Raw genomic sequence first — 25679 nt, 5'->3', positions numbered from 1 at the left:
GTTGCCCGGCCATATATATAAGCGTAGCATTTCAGCAAATAATGCACTGTACCAATTTTCAGCCAAGACAAATGGTCTTACTTTTTTTCTTTCAATCAGTCTCAGGAAAAGAGCCAGTATGTGTTCTTTTTTGAAGATAAAACAAACTTTGTCTAATTTTGCATGTGTCTTTGGAGAAGAGCCAACATGCATTCTTTCTTTCTTTTTTTAAGATGAAACAAACTCTGGCTAATTTTCTCTCTCCAAATTTTGAACTTTTGCGGCTAACAATCCAGCTTGTCTTGCGTTTTCATGTTAAGTCTTTGAGATAAGCTGGTAAGGTAACTAGCGGCCCTAACATTAGTTGATCTAGAAATAATTGTTAAAGAAACAAAACGTTTGGTGGTTGGGTCCTGAGGGTACTGCCCTGCCACTAGAGTTTTAAATCCCTTACGAATTACCTAAATGTTCGACAATTGTGACTCAAAATAAGAAAAAGAAATCACAATTCAAATGTACAAATACACAATATTGAAAAAAACATTGAACTTAAAAGTGGAAACATGCTCCATAACAAATGAAAAATGCCTGCTACAACGTACGAAATTGCCTATTACAAAACTTCTGTTGCAAAGGACAGAAATTCCTATTGCAGGAAAAATTGGAACTAAGAACATTATAAGACGCGAGAGGCCTTCTTCGGCAACAAGTGGAAAGGACAACTGCAACTATAGTCCAGAGATAGAATCGAAAAAATTCCTAACGAATGTATGACTACGACATCAAAAAATCATAAATGTAAACATTTCCTAAGTCCGTACTCTTTTGGCTGTTATGACTTACGAGGATTTTTTTTTTTGCGAATATTTACGAGGATGTTACGACTTATAAGGATGTTATATGCATGGCTTTTTGAACTGAAGTAGTAGTAAGAGAAAGGGGATTGGGTATTCAGGTAGTGGAGAGGAGAGACAGAGGACAGGGAAGCAGTTGGAGAAAACGGGGATGTGCTCCTACAAGGTTTCATTTTTTATGCTTTATCAGACCTCAAACGTTCTCACATCGAACAAATAAAAACTTTAGGTGTGATCTGCAGCAATATTTTTTCCTAATTCAGTCCAGTGAAGAATAAGGCCCCTCCTATTTGTGCTCCAAGAGTGATGCTCAAATAGGAAAGAGAACATCGAGGACATTGAGGCATCACTCTCTATTTCAGTTTGTGGGATCCATGAGTGATGCTTGAAAGCTACAACTGTAAAAGTAGTTCTAGCTTTTCTCTGATATGGCACTAGTTAATAGTTTTGGGCTTCACTCATATTGTGGAGGGCCTAATCAACTCCAATATTGGCGTCATGCCGTCCTTGAAGGTGTCGTCTCTGGAGAATTGACTGACTTTGGTATTGCTGGTCCTTCGGTCATGGTCGGCTTCAACCGAGGATGGCAAGTTCGTCGCGTGGCAAGCTGGATGGGTGTTGCTGAGCCCACGAGGAGGCGTTCGTGGCTATGGTGGCGGTCGGAGGTTGTCGCATGTTTGTCGGTTGTGGCTGCTTGCAGCGGACCGCCGCGGCTGGCGTTGCTTGGCAACGGTCAGTGCGGCGTGGGACTGCGTCGGAGGACGGCGCTTATGGTATCGGCATCGTGGGATGACTTGGCTTGCAACGGACCGTGACGGGTCGCTCAGCTAGGCTGGGCTATCCGGTGCAGGACATCGTTGGAAGATGGCGCAAGCGACTACTATGGCTCACTGACATGGCAGCAGAGGTTTCGCGTGCGGGTGAAGCAAGGAGGTGAGGTCGACCTGTGATGGCGGCTCGGCTGATTGATGGAGTTCGGGGGAAGTGGGGCAACATTGCTCACCATCCTGATGGTGATTTTTGAAACGAAATTGTGACATGGATTGATGAGGCGGGCGTGGCGAGGCCCCTGCGAGCGGTGATTTTTTCGAGACGATGAGAGGTGCATGGAGCGATGAGGCGGGCGTGGCGAGGCCCCCGCGAGCGATGATTTTTTTCGAGGCGACGAGAGGTGGAGTCCAACGGCGGATGTGGCGAGACCCCCGCGCATTGTGTTTCTCGTGGTGCCGACTGCGAGGTAGCCTGCGAGAGGTCCAGATTCGGTGGTCTCACTCTGTTAGATGGAGTGTGGTGTTGCAGCGGCACTACGGCGGAAGATCCCGCATGGCAGTGGCCTTTTCGGCGTGGTGCAGTCTGCTTCTGTCGGCTTCTTATCAACGCAAGGTTACGCTGCAGGTTTCGGCGATTACGTGAGCGCGAATGTTGGTGGGTGCCGCGTCTCGTGGAGATGCGTTATGCGGCTTGCATTGATATCCCAATCCGACTAGTCTGAGTGGTTTGCGTTGAGTCCTTTCGCCGCTTACTGATATCACAATCCAACCCGCCGGTGTCGTTGTTCGTATTTGTTTTACCTGGTTATGTCCTTCCAGGGATATAATCTTGTATTTTTCTATTATATCAATAGAAACGCACTCGTCGAGTGTTGTTCGTTCAAAAAAAATCAACTCCAATAGCACTGTAATAATTATTAACATTTTAGTTCGCCTTACTACCTCAAAATTCCAAGTAGTTTTTTACCCAGCTTAAAAAGTCTCTCATGCTTGTTGGCTCATCTCTACTCTCCTCATCTTTCCTCTCGCAGCGTTCTTCTTAATTCTCTTGTTGCATCAGCTCCTCCCATATACTTGCCATTGCCAGTCGACATATCCTACCTCTCACTCTAACTCCATTATGTAGTCCTTTACTCCATCTCAGTGCTAGAATATCAATTTCTCTCTCTCTTTTGGCCATTCTCACCTATCTCAGTTTCATCCTCTTTCATCACATCCTGGAACCTTCTCCCAACCATTGAGGCACTGATGCTACTTAACTCGATCTATATATTGAGGAGGATGAGGAGACCTCGATCCTGCATCTGGCCTGTCAACGATGCTTAGCTGACATCTCCTGCCTAGTTCTTTATCGTAATTATTGTATAACATGGAGTTCTCACAAAAGGACTTGGCTGTGTGGTCCGAGTGTGTCCGACAATGCAACGCTGTCGTGTGTGCATGCCACACCATTAATTAGTTGCTTCTGATCCTGTTCTTTACCAATACCAACCCTTTTTGTTTAGAAAATATTTTATTGTGGAGCTCCCCTACAGCTCTTATAAGCTACGTGAAAAAGATAGGAATTTAAACCGGCCGGCCTGTCATTTCCACGAACTGTTTGCAGTCCATTTCGATCCTATCCATATATATAGGTTGTTTGACATCACTAGCTAGCTAGCTCCTTTTTGGCTGCTACGAGGATACAAATTCCACGTAAGCTTAGGGTAAATCACAACATCATCTCTATGACCGATAAGAAGCTCGAGCTTGGGCTAACCGTCCAAGTTCCTAAGCTCGAGCTTGGGCTAACCGTCTAAGTTCCTAAATTTGAAGGCTTAAGTTAAGTTAAATTTGAACCTATCGGGCGGCAAATCGTTCAGTCCAAGATGGTTTAACAATCCATTTTCTCATGAAAAATTCCGGTTCCATCAAAACAGTAAAAAGTAAGAACAAGGCAACAGGCTAGTATCAGGCATTCTTTTAGCTCACTTTACCATCCATAGGGGCAGCGCCGGCGCCCGCCCGATGACGACGAGCCAGAGCCAGCCGTAGCCGAGGAAGTTCTGCGCGGCGCCGATGAGGAGCAGCACCCACGCCGGCTGCATGGCCGAGAGCGCGCCGGCGAGGAGGCCCAGGCAGCCGCCGAGGTTCTTGGCGACGCCGAGCGCCGCCAGCTGCCGCTGGTCGTAGCCGAGCCTGGCCTTGAGCACCGGCGAGACGGCGCCGAACATGTACGTCGCGCCGGCCATCGACTGCACCCACATGGCCGCCACGAACACCAGCCATCGGTTCCTGGAGAAGGCACGAGCCCTGTCCCCGAGCTTCCCCATCATCGGATCGGCCAGAAGACTAGCTGAAGTCTGTGGGCTAATGGGTGGCGATCCTAATAAGCTTCAATAATTTAGAAGCACCTGAGGAGGCTTCTTCATGAGAAGATTTTCTTGCGTCGACATGATCTCCCACAGACGTGTTCTAACATTTATTTTCTTTTTGTAGTTGTTTAATAATGGAAAAATTGTTAAAGTTATAACTAGCTATATGTTTTTTTTTCCATGGTGAATTATTTATACCATTCTAGTGTGTCAAATCCTAACTATATTATTGTGGTTATTAACGGTAAAGTTTTCGAAATATGCATGACCGCACACATTGTAAAACGGCATCTTTATTTTTTGCGGGAAAAAACGACATCTGTTTAAGAAAGGAGGTAATGCATGCCACGTTAAACAAAAGGCATTGCGTGCACTTAAGCTATCTAGAATTTGACCATCTGGAAGCAGGAACTAAGTCGTGTGGATCGCGATGATGGCACGAACAACTAACCACTTGTAGGCAACGACTCTGATTACTTGATTAGGATACACATGCATAATCACATGATTGTTTCGCTGAATGAAAGAAGCACCAAATGAGAGGAATGCTGAATATTCGCTGCAGCACAACGTTAAAGGTTTGGTGCGAACTAAGCATGGCTGAATATTCCACTAGCTAATATATAGCACATACTGACATACACAGTACCATTTTACAGGAAAAGACCATGGTCTATTTTCTTTTTTCGGGCGATCCTTTGACAAGAGCCAACAAGTTGCACCGACACGTCTTCTGACAGAGAAGAACCAAAAATTTTGGACAAAGAAACATTTTTTCTTCATTTTGCATTTTTGCAGAAAATAGTCATCCAGTTGTCATTTGGTTTTTTTCTCCCATGTGATAATGTGAAGTCTTAATTTGAGATGCGCCAGTCAGCTACCTAACATGCCCTCATCCTTCTAGAAAGTGGGAAAACGCTGCTCTGGCAAAGCAAATCGTCCTCTCGAGCGTGCAGAGGAGATCAGAGGATGGCAGATGGACCTTGCGCTGCATTAAAAAAAAAAAGAGGGGGCGGGGGGGGGGTAAAGCGCCCCATGAGAGGAATGATGAGTCAGCAGATCCAGCCTCTGTGTTAACATATTATCTTCTTCTAGTCGGCCTGTTAATGCATTGCATATGCAGCCCGTATACCACGCGCGGGCTGAAAATTATTATTTTGCTTTACTTTATTTGATTTGCCTTCTCTCATGCCCAGTCGTGCGTTCAGCTTCAACCTGCTTTACATTTATACATTATGAAATCAAGTTGACAACTTAAAATACATTCATGCATTTTGCAGTACATATGATGACAATGTTCACCAGTGGAACAGAGAAAAGGTCTAGAGTTGAAAATGCATAAGAATTAAGCCAGTTGATGAAGCCCTCCAGATTCAACTGTTTGAAAAGCAAAGCAAAAAAACACACCAAAAAAAAATGCTCTAGATTATAAAATAGAGCCACGACCAGAGTGTACATACCTAGTTTTGCTCCCAAAAGAAAAGTGCACATACCTGGTAAATTCAAACTCTGGCAACAAAATTTGGATAACAGTGAAGTTGCTCCACAGTCCAAACTCACACTCCAGACCTCATTCTTGGGCCAAGCAACATTTACCACAACAAGTTCATATGCTGTGAAAAAGAGACCACATCAAAGAACACCAGAACACCTTAAACTTTTGGCTTAATTTGGAAGAACCATGGAAACTACAATCATGCATTCAGGGAAAGTTAGCTGGAGCTCCAGCAGGATCCTTGGTCCATGCATGAAGTACACCCTGACTTTCTGACACATAAGGCCTGTAAATTGTCCAAAGGTTGAGACCATTCCGACATACAAACTCAAACGATTCCAAAATATGCTCTTGTAACACAAACACTAAAAAGATATGTGAATTTACATATAAGCTTCGTGTATATATGATCATATATGCAAGAATATAAGATATGGTACACACAACAGCAACGGGAGGATTTGATATCCATGAATTTTTTACGTGGACTTTTGGACCCAAAAAAAGGTGTGGACAGACTGATAGAGTTTGGTTTGGTCCTGTGAACAACAATGAGGCTCAAGCCAGCTCCCATGATGCAGAACGCCGACATAGTCAATGAGCTGACAAAGAAGCGAGATGGACCTTCACACTTCCATGGACCGTCTGCAAGAAGGCTCATGAGTCATGATGTGATCCTGTGGGGTTTGCTATTGTGAGAAAATTGTACATTGCACCAAAGTGTGTTACGCCAAAAAGTTTAGAGATAGCAGCCAGCATAATAGCCCAATGGGCTCCATATCCGAGTCCAACCAGGAAGGTCCCAATGTACATACTTCCAGGACAAGCCGTGGCAAATAGGAAAAGCCCAGCAGCCATCAGGGTCTGAGCAATTGTCAATCCTATACGCCTTGGGTATGTATGCTTCCCGATGAACAGAAAAAAATCCACACAATACGAGAATGATGCCCGTAGATTCTCGAAAATAGGATGAGAACAATTAAGTTAAAACACGTTGAAAAGGCTTTTTATCTATACTGACCATTTTTCCTATATAAAAAAGTGAAAGGCAGATCGTAAAACAGAAAGCTTAGTGATGATACCTGACAATGATCTCAGATAAATAGCCACCTCCAACACGACCAACGAAGTTCCAGATGCTCGTCTATGACACGAAGATACGCGCATTTTTAAAACCAACAGCCTGGCTCATCTGTCCCAGATACTGATACTGCCCCTAGCAGAAATGATAACCAAATAAACCAAAAATCAGCATTAGCTAACGCCTGTGTAAGGGTGAAGTTCTCCTCCTGATGTGGTTCCCACTTGCTGCAGCTTGCACTAGCTTGGCCTGCAACTCTGCAATCCTTTTCCTGCTTTCAGGTGGGGAGGCTACAAATCGATGTCCTCAGGAGGTGCTTCTCCTCTTCCACTTCACTTAAAATGACCTGTGGTTGATCCTCCTTGTCTTGTGAAGTGCTTGCCTCTGTTATCAATGTTTCAGACAGGAGAGCCTCTTCAATTGGAAGTTTAGTTTTTGGCGATCAAGTAGAGGTTACAGGGATTGAAATCGGTGAAACAAGAAGGATGAACAGAATCATGGTGAGCAAAACAATAACTCTGTCACTTAAGTTGCACAAAATCTTGGACTAGCACGACGCCGATGAGATGCAATGCGAGGAGTAGGCAAATGGAGTATATAAACATGAAGTTGTTACTGTCAGATGGCCGCACCTGGTGGTTACCTCCAACAGGCCTAATAACAAAATCAGGCCAATGGCTACCAATGCTGGTCAAACAGCAACCATGAAGATAAGTGTGGCATGGTCTGGAGTGTGCATTACTGCATATATCTGTGTCAGAATTGCGCTGCTAAGGCCAGAGAGTTGGGCTCCTGCTCTTTGAAAAATTCTGGATGCAGGTAACAAGTGAAGCCGTGTTGAAGTATGTTGAGTAGTTGGTTCGAACAAAGAGAAGAACACACATCTGAATAAAGGCAGTACCATGTTATATATTAACTTCAGGAAATAAAAACAAACAATTATTCAAAAAATTCATTATTTGTTTATTGATGTGTAGCACTTTCTATTTTCTCCATATAATTTGGAGTTGTGCACAGCAGTTGGGATGTTTCGTCAGTTTAATTTGAGAAGTCCATGCTGTTCTATACCATTACAAGTGTCCCTAGTATGGAAAAAGTAACCACATGTAATGCAAAGTGGATACATTCATAAGTCTAAATGGTGTATGTAATGAAAAGGAAAACAATTAACAATGCAAGAAAAAAATGAATGCATTACATTTTTCCCAACTCCTTGACCGGGCACTTGGAATTTTCTAAAAAATCCAACGATCTTCATGTTCTGTAAATCGGGGAAATAATTTGAATCAACTAATTTTTCACTTATTGGTACCGTACAACCATCCATACAAAATAGAATCCCCGACCTTTTCGTGGAAAAGATTGGATTTTTAAGTTGGTATCAGGGCCGGCATTGACCCTAGAGCTTTGGAAGGATTGGAGAGAGCTGCAGAAATGATAGAAACCGAGCGCAGATTTGGCGCTGGAGCCAAGAAGAGGGTACACAAGGCTAAGTGCGTCCGGTGCAGAAGAAATGATTATTGCGTGGGAAAAGATTGGGAGTTCTAGGATCAAGATCAAATGCCAGCAATGGCAATTGGAAAGGGATCAAACCACTCCCTGTTAGGCTTTCTTCTATAGTAAGTGATGCTGATGCAAGATAGCTAGTTAGCTACACTTCTGAAAGATAACCTACAAGCCCCGTACGTATGCCTTTGTTCAGAAGCCATGAAAGGTGCTGTTTTGCCAACTAGGTCTTGCACAGTTGAAGCCAATCAATCATACTGTTGTAGCCGATGCACCAGCAGCAAGAAACCTTTTTTCCCCCTCCATTCCCCTCCAATCAAATGGACTCATTAATCATTATTTTGAAGGTAGCTTACTAGCTTGCTAGTTCCGCGCCAATCGGTAGCAAAATGTATCAACACTTGAAGCAAAATGATTGAAAAATTGTAATGGAACACTGCCATTTCACATGATCTGCATTGATATATGCCACCATGCACAAATGAGTCCCTTACCAATCCAAAACGCATTGTAAACAAACATATAGATCTTTCATTTACTGTAAGACCATTATTAGCACTATGGTTTCAAGGTTATTCTATTGGCTATTATCCACTTACCAAGCTAGCAAGGTGCCCAAATTCGTATGGTAAAATGGTAAAAATACCCCTGCAAGCATAGAAGACTCAGCAAGTATTTCTGAGAAGATGAGGTAATGACAACATTGTACTCACCCAATGTCAGACAGAAGAAAGGAGAATTCAAAACTGTATTTCTTATTTGACTTTGATCTCTGACAAATGGTTAAACCACTGATACAGTAAATTTACAGCAGTATGATAGGTATGATACAAACTTCCTACTTTTATTTATATTGACTGAATTTCATCTCGTATGAGAACAATAGGCTAGGTTTCTGAACATCTGTAGCACTTACACAACAATCAGCTACACTCTTCTGTACAGTAGCAAGCATGCAGTCAGTTGTAACTTGAAGACAACATTCAGAGTTGGGTTCATTGCCAAACAATACTCAAAATGCTTTAGGTACATTATGCTCGAGTTCCACGCCCTACCACTCCTGTTTGCTTCATCCAGAGAGACCATTTAACAGCTTCCAGGAAATTTTCATTCCTTTGTAGAGCAGCAATGAGGTTAGTATATGTCACCCGATCAGGGCTGATACCTTTAATCCTCATCTCTTGCATCAGTTTGACAGCATCTTCAGGCATTCTTGCTATGCCATATGCTTTTATCAAGGTATTGTAACTGTACAAATCTGGTTCAACACCTCGGCTCTTTAGCTCTGCAAGAACATTTGCAACATCCTCTATCCAACCCCTTCTCCCATAGATATTGATCATTATATTGTACGTATAGTGATCAAACTTGCACTTTGCCCTCTTCATTTTCTGCAAAACAGAAGCAAACTCTTCCAGTTGCCCTGCCTTTCCATAAGCATCCAGCATGCAATTGTACGCCTCAAGAGAAACAGGAAACCCTGCATCCTGCATCCTTTGGACGAAATAATTCATACTACGAAAATTTCCACTTTTCGCATATGCAGCAATAATGGTATTGTATGTTATGATATCCACCAGTCCCTGCTTGCGAGCCATGAGAAAGACCTTTTCAGCCCTAGTAAAAAGCCCAGCTTTTCCATATATATCTAGCAATACATTGAGAGTAATAGTGTTGGTTAAGTGTCCCTGTTGAATCATTTCATCAAAAATTCTTGACAGCTCATCAACAGGTATAGCCCGCCCACAGCAGTTAATAATGCAGTTATGCATGGCTTCATCACATTCAACTTGACTCTTAAGTATCCAGTAATATGTATCAGCCAACTTCTCAAGCAGACCACATTTTTGGTAAGTCCGAAGCATGTCAAGAAAAAGGAATTTATCAGGAACTATTTCTTTCTGTTTCTCCATTTCTGCCAAAATTGAACAAGCATCCTCTAGTCGCTCTGCTTTAATGTACATCCTCACAATTACACTGTAAGCAATCATGTCAAGGACAGAAGACGAAGCTTTCAGTTCAAGGTAAATAGTTTCAGCATCAGCAAATCTCCCCATCATGCTGAAAACATCAATCATAGTGCAAGAAATACGGAGATTTGGATGTGTTCCAGACTTAGGCATTTGACTGTATATCCTAACAACATCATTGTAACTACCAGCCTCTTTGCAAGAACATATCAATATATGATACAAGTTCTCCTCGAAAGCAGAATCTTTCCACTTCTTTTCACGCAGAATTAATAAAGCTTCCTCTAGTAAAGAATTTTGAGCAAATGCTGTTACTAAAATAGAGCACGAGGTGGCATCAAACAAAATTTTCTTGTAGAAACAGGATTTCAAAATTGAAAGAACCTTATGCATTCTTCCTACTGTTCTGTATGCCCGAACAAGAACGGTAACAATTGATGAACACTGACAGCCAGCTGCCCTCATGTCCTCCAGAATTTCAGCTGCACCTTCACTGTCATCATGTCTTGCTAGTAGATTGATCATAGTGTAAAAGTTGGATGCATTTGGTCGGAAGCCAGCACTTTTGAGCTTCCTGTAGTACGAAATTGCCTCTTCGTATCTGTCTGCTCTACCAAAACCTTCTACCATTGATCTATAGGTGGTTTCATCAGGAGCTAAACCTGCATTACCAAGGCTGTCAAACAATTTCTTCGCCTTCTGTATATCAGTACTTTTTCCATATCCTGTAATTAAAGTATTATATGCTACAACATTCAGGGTGAATCCTTCGTCCACCATGAAGTGCAATACTGATTGAGCCTCCTCCATTTTACCCTGTTGGCAGTACACATTCAACCGCACCAACCAATTTTCCATGTTTGGAACTACTCCATCATTGTTCATTAGAACAATAACATCCTCAGATTTGGCAAAAAGGCCTAAACGTGTATACAAAGTAATCATAGCTGAGTAAGCATTAACACACTTAATGTTGCAATTCCTCATTTCTGCAAAAGTGAATTCAGCTTCTGATAGGTTTCCAGTCTTCTGGTAAAGACCCATAAGCATACCAATTGTAGACACATTCGGCTGCACTTCTCTACAAAGCATCATGCGAAACCACTTTGTTCCCCAATCAGCAAGCCTCCTTTTAGCACAAACATATATCAGCCCATTAAATGCTTGAGCATCCAATGCGCAGTCCGAATCGGCAACCATTTCATGAAGCAATAGTTCAGCCATCTTCCAATCCTCCTTCCAGGCAATTGCTTGGAGAGCTAGGTGATATGCACCAGCATTCCCCTTTAGCTTCCCATTAGCCTTCATCCAATCAAAGAAATTAAGAGCCTCCTCATCACTGTGCTTCTCAAGATGGATTAGAGCAGAATTGCACTCCTCGATGCTGGAATCCTGGTTGATAAAGGACAAAACCACATTGGCATTATCATCTCTCCGTACAGATTTGCGACCATGCCTGTCCTTTCCCAGGCCATGCTTGGGAGCTCTACGCCTTCCCAATTTCTTACCACCCTGTAGTCTCTGCCATAACTTCTCCTCTTTCTTTGTTTCTGCAGAGGCCCTTGGGTTACCATCTATGCCCTGTGCTATTTTTTGACCCAAAACTGACGGCACTTCGCTGCAACTTGAAGGTTCAGATGGCACAGATACACACAAAGTAGACTCCCTGCTACCATCACCCTCTAAAGAGCAGACCAAACCATTCTTCAAGCTTGCCCTTGAATGGCTCTTCCTCCTTACATTGTCAACAAAGAACCCACGGCATGTGACAACAGTGCTGCTTACACGCCTGTGGTCCCCAACATAACCAACACCAACTGGCAACAGTGAAGAACTAAACCCAATCAAATCCGGCCCCAGCTGCGCCAGGCTGCTGGCAAGATTGCGCCTTCTGTGTTCCCCAGGACCTGTTGGCGTGCGGATCCTTAAGGCAGCCATCCAGATTCACGAACGAGCATGGATTTCACACCAAACAATCCTGCACATTATAACAAATAAAAAATGAATACACTGAGGTGCTTTGTTCCAAATTTCTGGAAACATAAACTGCACCCACACATTGGGTGAAGTCAATCGAAACATGGATGGATAAATGATATTAGATGAGATAAGATTAGCACTTTAGCAGTGATTCATATAGCAGACAAACCCACAGCTAAAAGGATGAACAGGACTCAGGTTTTCGTCTGAAATCCGAAAGAGCAGCGGCATCAAATTCTCTTTCGGTTTTCAGCAGTAACATGAGTCCGTCTCCACACACTTATCCAACAGATAGCTAACTAGTAACTAGACTAATGGTGACAGCAGTGACTCAGTTTGATTAGCTATCTGCTCCATAACAGTGTTTTCTTTTTCTTTCTAGGCAATAGAGGTAGTTACCTTAAACCAAGACTAACATATTCCACTCGGGGTGGTAAGGTTGAGGCTCACCTTGGGGAGGACCGACAGGGGGGGGGGGGGGGGGGGGGGTACGGACACCGTACCGGAGAGGGGTCCGTGTGGGGAGGCGCGCCGCCCTTAGGTGAGGTTGCCCGCTGCTGGGTAATGCGGGGCGCGAGAGGACGAGCCGGCGCAGGGGCTCGCCGCCGCCAGATTCTTGGTCTCCTCTCCTGTGCCGCGATGACGGTTGCCGGTCGGGGACTTGGGTTGCGGGCAAGCGGCGTGGGGGCAGCACGGGCGCGGTGGCGAGCCCCCGAGAGCTGCGTGCGGCGGCTCGGATGGGGGACTGGGGGTGCGGCTGCCGGCTGGAGGTGGTGGTTTTGGTGGCCTTGAACGGCTAGGTGCCGTTTGGATGGCCATTGGTTTCGGATAGGGAGGGGCAGCCTCAGCCTTTGCCTGTCAGAGTAGTCTGTGGTGTGCTACCAAAATTTCTACAGCAAGGGATAGACGAAAGCTTATGCACGAAGCCATTCATATATTGCGAGGAAGAAAGTACTTCGAGTAGCAGCAGATTCATTCTTCAGCTCAGATTGGCAGAATCAAGGGCAAGGATGCAGGTGAAGCACCATAAGAATTCAGAGACCAAGCAAGAACTACACAGCTGAACACCATCAGAATTCCAAAAAAAAAAAATCAAACTTTATAAAATTTCATCAACAATCAGTCAAATAATATACATCGTTATCGTTACAATGTAAAAGGTGCATCAATATATTTGCATTTTTCTCTGTATAGGATGTTAACTTTTGGGGTGTCAGAGACCAACGAATGTTGGATATTTAAGGTACGAAGCTCCCGCTGAAGATTCAGATTTTTATGTGGATGATGTCTAGAGATTGAATTCAATCAGCAGTGCAGCTGGAAAAGAGGAAGTTGGGGAGAGGGGGGATAAGTTGTGTGGAACTGCAGAAACTACGGACCATATCCTTTTCCAATGTCCCCTTGCGGTTTTCCTTTGGGCGTTTCTGAAAGAAACTTTCAACTGGCAACTTGCCCCGATTGTTAGTGATGATATCTTCGATAGAGTGTTGAGAAATGGAAAATCCTTTTCAAAGAGGTTGCTTCTTGTCATTTGTGCAGGTGCTATGTGGGCGCTTTGGAAGACGAGGAACGACATGGTCTTCAACGCCAAGGTGGTAGCTGGTGGTACTCAAGGTGATTTCCTTCATCAGATACTGGAAGCCGTTGCAGAAAGAGAAAGACAAGCTGCAGTTGGAAGAAATTATAAGCATTCTGGAGGCGGGCGCCGGCCGCCTAGTCTAATGGCGGTTGTCAAGTCTAATGGTTGTTTCTGTTAGTGGGTATAGTGTGCTCTGCTATGTTGTTGTGGTGATCTTTTGTTGGCTGGTAGTTAAGGTCTGTTTCTGTTTCTCTTAAGGACCTTTACTTGTAAGCTGGTATCCCCAGCATTGGTCAGCCGTTGTATACGCTCTGTTACACATTCTTAATTAAAGCTGGGCGAATGCCTTTGGTCGAAAAATATATTTGCATTTCAAATATATCTGTCAGACAGGGATACCTTCTGCTAGTGTGTCCAACCCGAGGAGCGCGAGGTTATCCGTAACCTCGCACTAAGCCTTTCGGTAACAGGGCGTACGGCCTGGGCCTGACAGCTGGAGTCACGGTCTCCGGACCTCACCCCGTGCTCTAGCAGGTCCGGCGCCTCCACGTGCCCACGAGGACAAGGTCCTCAGGAACAGGCCCGGACCACCACGGGGTGGTCTTGGGCCCCTACGTGTGGAAGCCAGACCCTAGGGGACCTGTGCGCCTGTGCCAGCCAGGACGGCCCGAACCTCTCTTCCTACCGGGGAAGAGGTCCGGTGCCGCCACATGCCCCTAGGGAAGCGGTCGCTAAAACCAGCACCGCCACGTGTCCGGTGGCAGCCAACCTTCTGCGAGAAGCCAGCCCAGCTACCGCATTAAATGCGGGTGGTTGGGGTGCGCGTTCCCAAGACAGGGCATAGGCTGCCCACTGACACGTTGGGTAGGTATGCTGACACCACGGTAAGTCTGTCAGTTACCGAGGCGGCGCGTCGCATCACCACACCGCGTACGCAGGCGGGCGGCGTGTAGTCACATCACAGCGTCGCGCGCGTGAGCAAAGGGTAATTATGATCTGCTGCAAGAGGGCCGCGGTGTGCGCTGCTACAGAGCGCGCGGAGCTACAGCACGGCAGGTCAACATAGCCCCTTCGCCTGTCAGCGGAAACTATCCCTACAATGACAGCACGTCTCCCACTGCGCATGTCACTGACAGCAAACCCTGTGCCAGCGAGACGGTACATGACCATACCCTGGTAGAGGATACGCACAGGAGCCGAAAAGGAAGATTTCCGAATCTGTGGCATTTAAGGCTCCAATGTGTACAATATATAATATGTCGCCGGGTCCACCTGTCGGGACCCCGCTCAGTGTACGCGCTCCCCTTGAGCCTGTAAAAGGGAGAGCGCGCACGTTAAAACACAAGTTCACTCAAGCTTTCTCAAGTCCACCAACACACAAGTTTCACAGACTCACAAGCAATACAACACACAGTGGACGTAGGGTTTATGCTCTGGCGGCCTGAACCACTCTAAATCTTTGTGTGCTTTCCCTGTTCCTACGCCCCTTGATCTAGCATTCCTTAGCTTCCCCCAAATTTATCCTAAACTAGGATTAGGCGGGTGCATTTTGCCACCCGGCTGGAGAAATCCTCCGACAGTATCTTTTAATACGAATATACACATTTTATAACAAATGATAATATATTATAAGAGTACCCGATAGTCAAAGTATACAACTATTCCAAATCCTAACACGCCGTATAAAAATAAAAATAGGGGCTAATAATTTATTTGCAAATAATCATAAATTTGTGTATATGCCATTATATGCAGGTTTTTTTTTACGAAGGATGTACTGTACATAGAACAGCAGCATGAAGATTTGCCATCTTTCTATCCATGAAAATTTCATGTGCGGACAGGCCGATAGAGGTCAGCATAAACCCGCCTGGTCCTGTGAACAACGATGAGGCTCAACCCGGCTCCAACAATGCAGAGCCCTGACATTATCAGCGAGCTGACAAAGAAGCAAACGGCCCCTTCACACGTCAGTGATCCACCTGTAAGAAAACCTGTACTCTGAAGCAATCTTGGAGACAGCAACCCCGTGACCTGATGTTGGTGAGCCTGTTTCTCGGCTTCATAGTCGTACAGCGTGCTGGTGATGAGACCTGAGAAGATGAGCGATCCCGTGGGGTTCGCTAGCGAGAGAAAATTGTACATGGCGCCAAAGTGTTTTACGCCGAAGAGTTCAGAGACAGCAGCCGGCACGATCGCCCAGTGAGCTCCGTATCCGAGTCCGACCAGGAAGGTCCCGATGTACATTGTTCCAGGCCAAGCCATGGCGAAGAGGAACTGCGCGGAAGCAATCAGGATCTGAGCGATTGCCAGTGCTGTGTGCCTTGGGTATCCATACTCCCTGTTTGAAAGAACAGCCAGGCATGATGAGAACAAAGATAAAGCGGTTAAGTTCTGAAACTTTAGATGTATGATCCTATAGCGTTGATTGATACCTGACGATGATCTCAGAGAAGTAGCCACCTCCAACACGGCCAAGGAAGTTCCATATGCTCGTCAGCGACACGAAGATATGCACATCTCTGAATCCAACTGCCTGGCTCATCTGGCCAAGATTGTCGATCACTGTCAGCCCTGGTCCTGACCCAAGCAAGAACGATACCCAAATAAGCCAAAAGTCAGCCTTCACCAGCGCCTGCATCATGGTGAAGTTCTCCCCAAGGTGTAGACGTCTCCTGTTCCTCCTTTCAGATTGAGGCAATGAATCAGTGTCCTTAGACTTCTCTTCTACGTCGGTTAAAATGGACTGTCGATGGCCTCCCTCTTCTTGTGAACTGCTTGACTCTGCTGTCAATGGTTCAGACAGGAGAGCCTCTTCCATCGAAAGTTCCGATTTCGACGTCATCGTCAAGGCCACAGGGATTGCAATCGGCGAAACAAGGAGCACGAACAGAATCACCGTCAGAACTTTAACCACGTTGTCAGTCAGCCGCAGGAAATCTTGGGCTAGCTTGACGACGGCGAGGTACGAGGCGAGGAGCAAGCAGACGGTGTAGACGAACATGAAGCTCTTCTTGTCTGACGGCCGTGCCTGCTTGTGGCCTCCGACAGGCCTGACAACAAACATCATGGCAATGGCGACCAATGCCGGTCCGACCGCAACCATCAGGACAAGTTTGGCCTGATCTGCTGTGTGCATTACTGCATAAATTTGTGTCAAGATGGCGCTGGTTAGGCCCAGAAATCCTTTCAGGATCCCCACCATTGGGCCCCTGCTCGCTGGGAAGTTCTTGATGCATGTTACGAGCGAAGCTGTGTTGAAGTATGTCGCGCTGTTGGTTCCAACAAATATGAGAACACACATCTGAAACACAAAACAATGAAGTGTTGTATATTAGCTTCTGGAAGTATAACACTAAGTTAAATTTCATAATTTTGCTTCATTCATTTGAGCGTGGGGAAATGAACACTAGCAGAATTGTAAAAGGTTCCTGATTTTCCTTGACATAATTGGAATTCTGGATAGCAGTGGACTATTTTTTTAAAAAAATGGCGCAGTGGAATGCATTGATAATGCCATTCTATTCTATTTGTTTTCTCTTGATTTCTAACGTCCAAACATGAAAACATGTAATGTAAAAGTGGGCATTCATACAGTAACACGCAGAGAAAAAAATGCACTGCAAAAGTGGATACATTCATACAGTAAGACGCAAGGAAAGAAAGAAAAAAAGATGAATTGGATCGAATTCTGCAAATCCCATTTTGGACAGGTAAATTTTATTAAAAGCATAATCAAAGAGGTTAGAGGTACGGTCTTATCGTTCGGAGTAAATATGGGGAATATGAAGTCAAAATTAAGTGGTGAGAACTGAAGCCCACCATCATCAATTCCAAACTGACCCGCCACAGCCGCTGGTCCCCACTGGCAGCCCCAGAGATGCCAGCAGTTTAAGGTGTCACGGGGCTTTAGGTAGGTTTCTTGTGTGAAGCTATTTAATTGTGTTTGCTAGGGCTTTACCAAAAGCTGATGGAGAAGCCGGTGGAGAAGTTCTACCAAACATGCCTCTTCTATAGGATATCAAGTTCGGAGCCTGGGTAACACCTTAGACAAGTTCAGAGACTACAAAGTTTTTTAGCAAGTCGATCGGTCTGATGATACCAAAGCCAAGCAAAAGATGGAGGTGCTGATGTGTCCAAAACATCTATTTGTGTGACAAAGAATCATAAAAAGAGATTTCTCAGTCTCACCAGTGACAATCATGCACAGTTATCATCTTACCCACCTTGATCACAAATGTATATGTAGTCTTGTTCTCTTTAACTATGTGCTAAACGTAAGTTGTTTGAGAGAAACAGAAAAAAGTAAGTTGTTTGGGACTTTCTAGACAAATTTATCCCATTTGTTTTAGTCTATGTGCTGAATCTATCAATAGCTAACTTTTTGCCCATGCCTACTTTTCCAACTGTGTTAGGATTAGCTAAGGATAAGATGATCTCTTCTCGCCTGCTGCCTCCGTCCCATGAGGAGTGCAATTCTTAGATTTTTTTTAGATAGATTAGTGGTGGGATGAAAAGACTCTCTCATGCCCTTATTTGTTAGCCACGTGCAGTTAATTTTGGTATGCAAATCAAATCTGACCACTTAATTAGGCATGTACTTGAGATCGATCTCAATTTCTAGAATTGCACTCTTTGTGGGATTTTTTTCAAATGCAGGATTGCACTTTTCATAGGATGGAGGGAGTATCTCTTTAAGTTCATTTGCCTAACTTTGAAAATATCATACATTTGTGAATTGTGATCTAGCTGTAAGCATGTGTTTACTTTCCCCGGGCACAAATACTTCATGTTTTGGATAGCATGCTGTCAAAGTTGAAAGTTTTAGTTTTAAAAACATTAAAATCTTAACTTTAGTTTTTTCTTGAAAATATTTTCATAAGTATAATGGTCATACATTTATCAATATATTCTAATAGAAAATAATGGTGAAAATTACTTATTGGAGACCGTGCCAGTCGTCTAAGGCTCTAAGCCGTCAAGTTTTTTTTACCAGCAAGTATATTTTACAGAGAAAAACGATTATGCAAGGAACTGAGATTCTCTAGATTAATTTATATTTCCCACACGCTTCATGCTTTGTAGATTAATTAGGAAAATCATTTGAGTAAAATAATTGTTTGACTATGTATCTCTATCATCCAACTCCACAAAGAAAACATAGTTTTTACGTGTCAGTTTATGGCATACAATACAGTTTTGTAACTGGTTTAGTCTACAGTTTTCACGGAAATAAATTGAATTCAGTCACTCTGCGCGGCACAGCTACTACCTGCTTTTATACATTATTTAAGATCACCACATCAAATTCAAGTTCAGAAAGTCAAACTTCTACACTCTGACAACCACATGCAGAAGAGAGAAAAAAAACTGCTACAACGTACGAACTGAACTAATAAAATCTGCAATGCGTAATTCGTCCATGATGCATAGCAACTTGAATATTAACAAAGATAGCAATCTGTAGCTGTCCGTCTAGGTGACTGGGCAGAATTATTTGGTGACACAACCGTAAAAGCAGGAGGTTTAATTAGCTTGTATATGAGGTAAGTGCATATGACGACAGAGACACAGCCTAAATAACAACTACGGGTGTGTTCGTTTCCTCCCCTCTAAAGTTTAGACCCGTCACATCAAAGAGAATCTTGCTATTTAGAAGTATTAAATAAAATCTGTTTATAAAACTTTTTGCACAGATGGGTGCTAATTCGCGAGACAAATTTAATGAGCCTAATTAATTCATAATTTGCCACAGTGATGCTACAGTAATCATCCGCTAATCATGGACTAATATACCTCATCAGATTCGTCTCGCGAATTAGCCCTGGGGTTCTGCAATTAGTTTTGTAATTAGAATTTATTTAATATTTTTAAATGATAAGATTCTCTTTGATTTGACACCTCTAAACTTTACACCCTAAGAAACGAACACACCCTGCAAGTCTTTAACCTATGTGGCTATGTGGTTGGTCAACTCGAGAAGCAAGCATGGTAATAAAAAAACTCATCTCTCAAACCGGAGTAGCGTTCACTTTTGAAAAGAAATTCAGACTAGCTTCTTGACAAATAACAGAGTAGCATTAATTACTATCTTGAATGAATCCTCAAAACGTGATTAGCTTGAATTAAAAACTCTTGCTTTCATAATACCGTAACCAAGGAAACCGATTTTTATTCCAATTTCGTCAGATAAGTATACTAGCTAGCAACGAACTCAAGGACGAACGCGAGGCGATGTCATGTCGATCGCTCACCATAGAGATGGGCAGCGCCGGCGCCCGGTCGTCGACGATGAGCCAGAGCCAGCCGTAGCCGAGGAGGTTCTGCGCGGCGCCCATGAGCAGCATCGCCCACGCCGGCAGCGCGGCCGAGAGCGTGCCGGCGACGACGCCGACGTAGCCCCCGAGGTTCTTGGCGACGGCCAGCGCGGCCAGCTGCCGCTGGTCGTACCCGAGGGTGGCCTTGAGCACCGGCGAGATGGCGCCGAAGAGGTACCCGATGCCGGCCATGGACTGCACCCACATTGCCGCCACGAGCACCAGCCATCGGTTCCTCGAGAAGGTCCTCAGCCTCTCCGCCAGCTTCCCCATGGCAAGATGATGAGCCTTGCGGATTCTTCGAAAGGATGGTGTTTTTTTTCCCTTTTATGCTGGAGCTGGGGCGAGACTTTCAATGGCGAACCGAGAAGCAACAAGCAATGCACATAAAACAATGCACAAGCTGATGATGGTGTACACGCGTAAGGCGAGGTGCACTACTGCTGCTGATGATGAAACAGGAGTGGTGAGGCCGATGATGTGATGGTTGGTTCACAGATAACTAAACCCCTCCGTCTGATGCAAACATGCAGTGATTAGTCTTCTTCCACGGTGACACGAAAATGAAGGCGACGAAAACGACGGCAAATCAATACGAAGTCTGTTCTTATTTCGAGAACAAAAGAAGGAACTCGCCGGCTTGAAAGGCACGCTGGGATCAGGAGCTTGCCACGCGCGCAGAACTGGAAGGTTTGGAGAGCAAGCCTTGAGCTTTCATGGTAAGCTCGTCAGCATGGCACTTGATTTCCAATAGCCGACACACCATCGTCGATCCTTTTCTCTTGGCAAAACTTCCCCTGCCTATGCAAGACCGCCATGTGCGTAGGTGAGTCAGCACCGAGGTAGGAATAATTCCCAGTTTGCCCCTGCTGGAATATGCTACCGTCGAAAGAAAGCGAGAGGAAAAAACGATTCGCCCTCACAAAAATCACAATTGAAATGCAGCAGAGTGCGACGCCCTCATGCGCTGCTGAAAGAGTAATCATAAAAAAAAAATAACACTTCTCGAGTGGGTGTAGCACTTAGCATACTTTGATAGGTTCGTGTTGCTAGCTGTAGCACGACTGGAAATATTTACTGGTTTGGCACTTCATCAAGTTTGATGATTTGGCAAGCATGTCCTTTAAAGTTCATTTTACACCTATGTAAACAGTTGCTAAAAGTTTGGTTCGATCTTCAAAAACAGAGATATATATGCATCATGCACACCTCAAGAATTGATCCGATAGGAACAAGGGTTTAGAAGGGGAGGGGAATGGAGAGTGATTGGAGAAGATAACGGTGACGCTTGTTTTATTCGTGTTCAGTCACAACATATGGTCTGTTGTCACGTTAACGTGACACCAGCACAGTGCACTGCTTTCTATTTCTTCTCTCCACACATGGTTTCACCGCCTTGCATGGCTGCTCTGCTCACAGGAGAGCGGCGCGCCACACCTCGACGGTGACAGACGGCACCGTGGGAGCGCGGCTGCAGCAACCCTAATCCTGGACCCTCTGTCTATCGTCGTCACATGCTCGATCATGATACCGCCATGGCTGTCAGTTCGGCTCTCTTCTCATCCCGGACCCATGGCTCGAGCGATCGGATGTGCTGTGGAGGCTACGTGAGATGGCAACGAGACCAAGGGCCAGGGATGGACGACGATGCCGGTGTAGGGTCTGGTGGCAGTGAGAGACCGGCGGCCACATGCAGCTTGATTGCATCACCACGTGCGAAAGAAGCAACGCAATATTGCCATGTTGCATTAGGTACAATGTGATGTTGTCGTTGATATTCTTGGATGTTGGAAGTTTTGTAGACCTTTGAGGGTGTTTTTAGGATGGCTCCGTCTGGAGGGGTTTCAGCTCCGCGCTACATTAACCGCGGTACTCTGCGGAATTGGTCTGCACTGTAGCCAGAGTTAAAAACGAACCCCGAGGTGCTACAGCTAACTATGCGGGGAGGAGCTGTGGCTCCCTCGGCTCCGCGCTACAGGACTCTAGCGTGAGCTGCAGCAGCGGAGTATAGATGGCAATGGATAAAATCCGCGCGGATAATAATTTTGTATACCCGTACCCGCATGCTAAAATCCGTGCCTGCACCCGCGCCCGCAACCCGCCACGGGCACGAAACATGCCAGTAGCCGCTATCCGCGGATATCCGTATACCCGCGGCACGTCCGTGTACCCGCACGCTTTAGGAAATCAAGCACACATTACATTTCAACAACAGATAAACACCATTTATTTAAGGAAATAAATAAATCTGAGCAAACAAATGAATTAGTCTCATACATGAATACATGATACATCACATATTAACATAAACAAAATTATACAATCATATAAGAGTCAGTGTTCAAAACCATTATTACATAAAAAATCCAATTGAATTTGCGGGTTTGGCGGGTTCGTGGATGCGGATATTATTTTTTCAAACCCGTTAGCAGATATCCATCAGGTTCAAGGTTGTATCCGCACCCGCGCCCGCGGGCATAAATACAAACCTGTATCCGCGTTCGTCGGGTTTGCTATCCGCGGGCACGCAGATATTTTATAGCCGTTGTCATCTTTAGCAGGGAGCCGTCCCAAATGAGCTCTAAGGACAATGGATATGTATATCTCTTTTGATGATGCATGATCGGTGTTTAAATGTTGCAACTTGTTTTTAATTTTTAATATTTTATTTATTGATTTTTTATGTTGCAGTGTTTATTTTTAGTGTTTCATCTATAATTATTTATTTGAAAATATCATGTGAAATATAGTATGATGTTGCGGCAGGAATTTTTATAAGAAATAGAATGTATACATTGAGCTATATTTTCCGATGTTGCAAACATAAAATTTTAATATTGCAGGTATTTTATTTCTATGTTTCAATGGAGCATTCGATGACGGTCGTCCGAACAATAGCAGCGCCGTTATTTTTTTTTTAAAAAAGGTACTCGGCCCATTATCAAGTAGGAAGTTTTCCTTTCGGCCGCAGTAGATCGGCGGCGGCGGCGGCGAGCTAGGGTTCCGGTGAGGCTACCCGATGGCCTCCGAGGCGGCGCGGCGGCGGCAGGAGCTGGCGGCGGAGGGGCAGCGGCACCTGGAGGAGACCATCGCCGCCGCGTTCCAGATCCTCGTCTCCATGAATGACGAGCTCTGCAACGCTGGCCTTTGGTCCTCCATCTCAGTCTCTGCCGCGGCCGCGGCCGCGGCCGCCGCCGGGCCCCAGCACCAGCACTCCGCTACCCCGCCGCCGCCACACTCCGCGGACTCAGACGCCGCCGACGCAGGAGGCGCGCCCGGTCCCGGCGGGTCGCTCGACGAGGCGAGGCACCGGTACAAGTCCGCCGTGACGGCGCTCCGGACGTCCATCGCCGCCGTGTCATCCTGCGCGCAGGTAAGAGCTTGATTAACCAAATTATTGTACTGGTGCTTATATTGGAGAAAATTCCGAGTCTTTGCGATGAACTATGCTGTGATAGTGCCACGAAAGATGTGCGTTTTGGTGTGAAATCAGGGTGTTGTGATTCAAGGGGGCCAAAAATTAATTCTATTACAACAACGATTTTAGATGTTTGCAATGGGAACAACTCCTGTAATGTAATTGTGTCAATAGTACCGAGGCAACTATCCATAGATATAGCCATGGCGCTGTCATGTGGACAGTAAATGGCCGGTTACTTGGTGACACTGTTATAAGATGAAATTTCATGTGAACTTGCGAAGTACATGCTATGTAAGAGCATCTCCAGCAGTTTCCCAATAACCAGCGGTGATGTCCCAATATTTCTTTCATGGTTATTGGGGGAGTTGCTTTTGCAGTTTCCCAATAATCGCATTCTAATCCAAGTACTATATCGGGAGAGTGCAACTCCCCCTTCTTTGGGGAGAGTTGGTGTGAATTATTGGTTTGTCCCAGTAATTGTTGGAAAAAGGAAAAGATAAAGGGGATCTGTTGGAGCACTATTTTTGCACGAACTCCCCCAGTATGGTAGTTGGAATGGGGAATGGGGATCTGCTGGAGATGCTCTTAGACAGAAAACAATCTTTGTCTGACTAGAAAGCACATAATTGCTGAGCTAGGGTTTATTGCCATGAGTGGTGCAAGGTGGGTGCTACTATCAGTGTATTTTATTTAACATGATCACTGTATGGGCTTTTGTTTAGGATGAACTGACCGGTACGCTGGAACTTGTCCTTCGTATTAATATATGCAGTTTACCTTAAAGGGAAAAAGCTTAATATTATCCTTGCTTCGCAGTGCAATCAGCACTCATTTGTCAAGACTGTTATTTCCATACTGTTCCAGATGAAATTAGTTTGCAGTGGTTCTGATTTGGGTAAAGAAAAATGGTAGCTGAAATTGATCTTGACTTGTTGATTCTTCGACATATAGCTTCTCTAAAATCATGCTCCTTTTGATTGAAAAGCTATTTGTCACATTTGTTACATTTCTTTGATGATGTTGCACGTTTTCACTTTTCAGGACATAGGATCAACAGAATCTGAAGCTGACCATGCTGAGATCGAGAGATTGGAAGAGCGTGCATCTGCTTTGAGAAAGGTACTAGCTTGTAAATGATCTAGTAAGTTTAGTCTATGCTACTATATTCCTGCTGAAGTTGGACTGCTGCGTTGATCCTATTTGTTTTGTCAAAATCTTTTTTCTTAGGGGGGGGGGGGTGGTCCAGATTTATTCCGACAAATGTTCGTGTTTGTTATTTTAGGTTTCTCTAGGGTAATAACTTCCAAGTTTCAAAATTGAAGCGATTCCCATTTTTTTTTCTGCTGTTGCTTTGCAATCCATGCCATCTTTTCCTGATATGTTCAACCAGCATGTCGTGATCTGTGCTAAATTTGTAATAATGAAGCGTGAAAATACTGATTTCTCATTCTTTTCAGTGGATGGAAGTGTAAAAAAGTTATGTGTCAGTGCTTATGGTGTATTTTGCACCATCTGCATGGTTTATTTTACTGAGGTTCTTGTTTGTATGCAACAGGACTTTCTTCAAAAGTTCAAATTTTGTATTGCGTCTCTTGTTCCTAGAAATTTCCGAGCATCTTTTCTGTCGTTGTGATCTGTATACTATAATTGCATTCCCAGTGATTCACCTACTTTTCAATTTCATTGGTATTAACATCTTTTCTATCTGGAAGTTGTGAATTCTATTCAATTGCAACATATGATATGCACTTTTTTAATCTATGCATCAAACATACATTTCACATGTAACACTGATCTGTCTGACATGGGATCTAATGCAGGAAATTGAAAGCAAAAACAAGCATATAAAGCTCCTCATGGATCAGCTCCGGGAGCTAGTAGCAGACATATCGATGTGGCAGAGCCCTTGCTCGGTGTGAAATGTCAAAGGAGAGACCACCAGGGGTGGATGCATGCTTAAGGATTGTGCATGCTGATTTGCAGATGTAGTTATGATTAAGTTACTGATGCAGATGCAGATAACATGTATGTTGGACGCGGATGCTGTTTTTTATGTAACAGTATATATGCATATCATGAACTTCTGTGAATCTTCTTTTCGAGACTAGGCATGTGTTTGGTTGGAGGGTCCAATTGGGTCGGGATGGGTTCGACCTAGCTGGACCTGCGTTTGGTTGCAATCCTACGGGGGTTGGGTCCAACCCGCATAGAAATATTCCCATCAGATACGGGTTGGATTGGTCCCTCCAAAACGAAGGGACCGTCCTGACCCACTTGACCGTTCTGCTCGTGTGGGCTGAGGTGGGGCCGCGGCGGTGTGCCCGTGAGCGAGGAGGAGGTGGCGGAGGCCAAGCGCAAGGGCCGTGAGTGAGG

At 44.7% G+C, this 25679-nt stretch overlaps 3 protein-coding genes and 1 pseudogene across 3 annotated transcripts; 1 reads left to right on the top strand and 3 right to left on the bottom strand.

Annotated features, from left to right (window-relative positions):
• Positions 1-5894: 5894 nt before the first annotated feature.
• Positions 5895-8619, bottom strand: LOC112899512 (annotated as a pseudogene).
• A 154-nt stretch (positions 8620-8773) lies between these two features.
• LOC112899511 (pentatricopeptide repeat-containing protein At4g30825, chloroplastic) lies at positions 8774-12834 on the bottom strand. The gene is made up of 2 exons (XM_025968007.1): positions 12493-12834; positions 8774-11987 (listed from the first exon to the last, which is right to left on the bottom strand). Exon 2 carries the CDS (start codon positions 11945-11947, stop codon positions 9071-9073), a length of 2877 nt encoding a protein of 958 aa, XP_025823792.1. The 5' UTR covers positions 11948-11987; positions 12493-12834; the 3' UTR covers positions 8774-9070.
• A 2437-nt stretch (positions 12835-15271) lies between these two features.
• LOC112900429 (protein NUCLEAR FUSION DEFECTIVE 4-like) lies at positions 15272-20204 on the bottom strand. Its single transcript, XM_025969288.1, has 3 exons — positions 19823-20204; positions 16004-16872; positions 15272-15909 (listed from the first exon to the last, which is right to left on the bottom strand). The coding sequence occupies exons 1-3, from the start codon at positions 20156-20158 to the stop codon at positions 15399-15401; spliced, it is 1716 nt and encodes a 571-aa protein (XP_025825073.1). The 5' UTR covers positions 20159-20204; the 3' UTR covers positions 15272-15398.
• A 2576-nt stretch (positions 20205-22780) lies between these two features.
• Positions 22781-25396, top strand: LOC112899274 (mediator of RNA polymerase II transcription subunit 30-like). The gene is made up of 3 exons (XM_025967677.1): positions 22781-23258; positions 24348-24425; positions 25127-25396. The coding sequence occupies exons 1-3, from the start codon at positions 22905-22907 to the stop codon at positions 25223-25225; spliced, it is 531 nt and encodes a 176-aa protein (XP_025823462.1). The 5' UTR covers positions 22781-22904; the 3' UTR covers positions 25226-25396.
• The last annotated feature ends 283 nt before the right edge of the window (positions 25397-25679 follow it).

Source organism: Panicum hallii, chromosome 7, assembly GCF_002211085.1.
Source record: "Panicum hallii strain FIL2 chromosome 7, PHallii_v3.1, whole genome shotgun sequence".
Classification (NCBI taxonomy): domain Eukaryota; kingdom Viridiplantae; phylum Streptophyta; class Magnoliopsida; order Poales; family Poaceae; genus Panicum; species Panicum hallii.
Note: the sequence above shows the minus strand (reverse complement) of the source record. Positions and strands in the feature narration are given on the sequence as shown.

Excerpts from the sequence above, each read along its gene's own strand:
- LOC112899274 (XM_025967677.1), top strand. The coding sequence starts at position 22,905 with ATGGCCTCCGAGGCGGCGCGGCGGCGGCAGGAGCTGGCGGCGGAGGGG. Across the intron at positions 23,259-24,347 it reads CCGTGTCATCCTGCGCGCAG|GACATAGGATCAACAGAATC; the intron begins GTAAGAGCTTGA and ends TTCACTTTTCAG. Across the intron at positions 24,426-25,126 it reads GTGCATCTGCTTTGAGAAAG|GAAATTGAAAGCAAAAACAA; the intron begins GTACTAGCTTGT and ends GATCTAATGCAG.
- LOC112899511 (XM_025968007.1), bottom strand. The coding sequence starts at position 11,947 with ATGGCTGCCTTAAGGATCCGCACGCCAACAGGTCCTGGGGAACACAGA.
- LOC112900429 (XM_025969288.1), bottom strand. The coding sequence starts at position 20,158 with ATGGGGAAGCTGGCGGAGAGGCTGAGGACCTTCTCGAGGAACCGATGG. Across the intron at positions 16,873-19,822 it reads CGGCGCTGCCCATCTCTATG|ATGTGTGTTCTCATATTTGT; the intron begins GTGAGCGATCGA and ends TTTGTGTTTCAG. Across the intron at positions 15,910-16,003 it reads TTCTCTGAGATCATCGTCAG|GGAGTATGGATACCCAAGGC; the intron begins GTATCAATCAAC and ends TCTTTCAAACAG.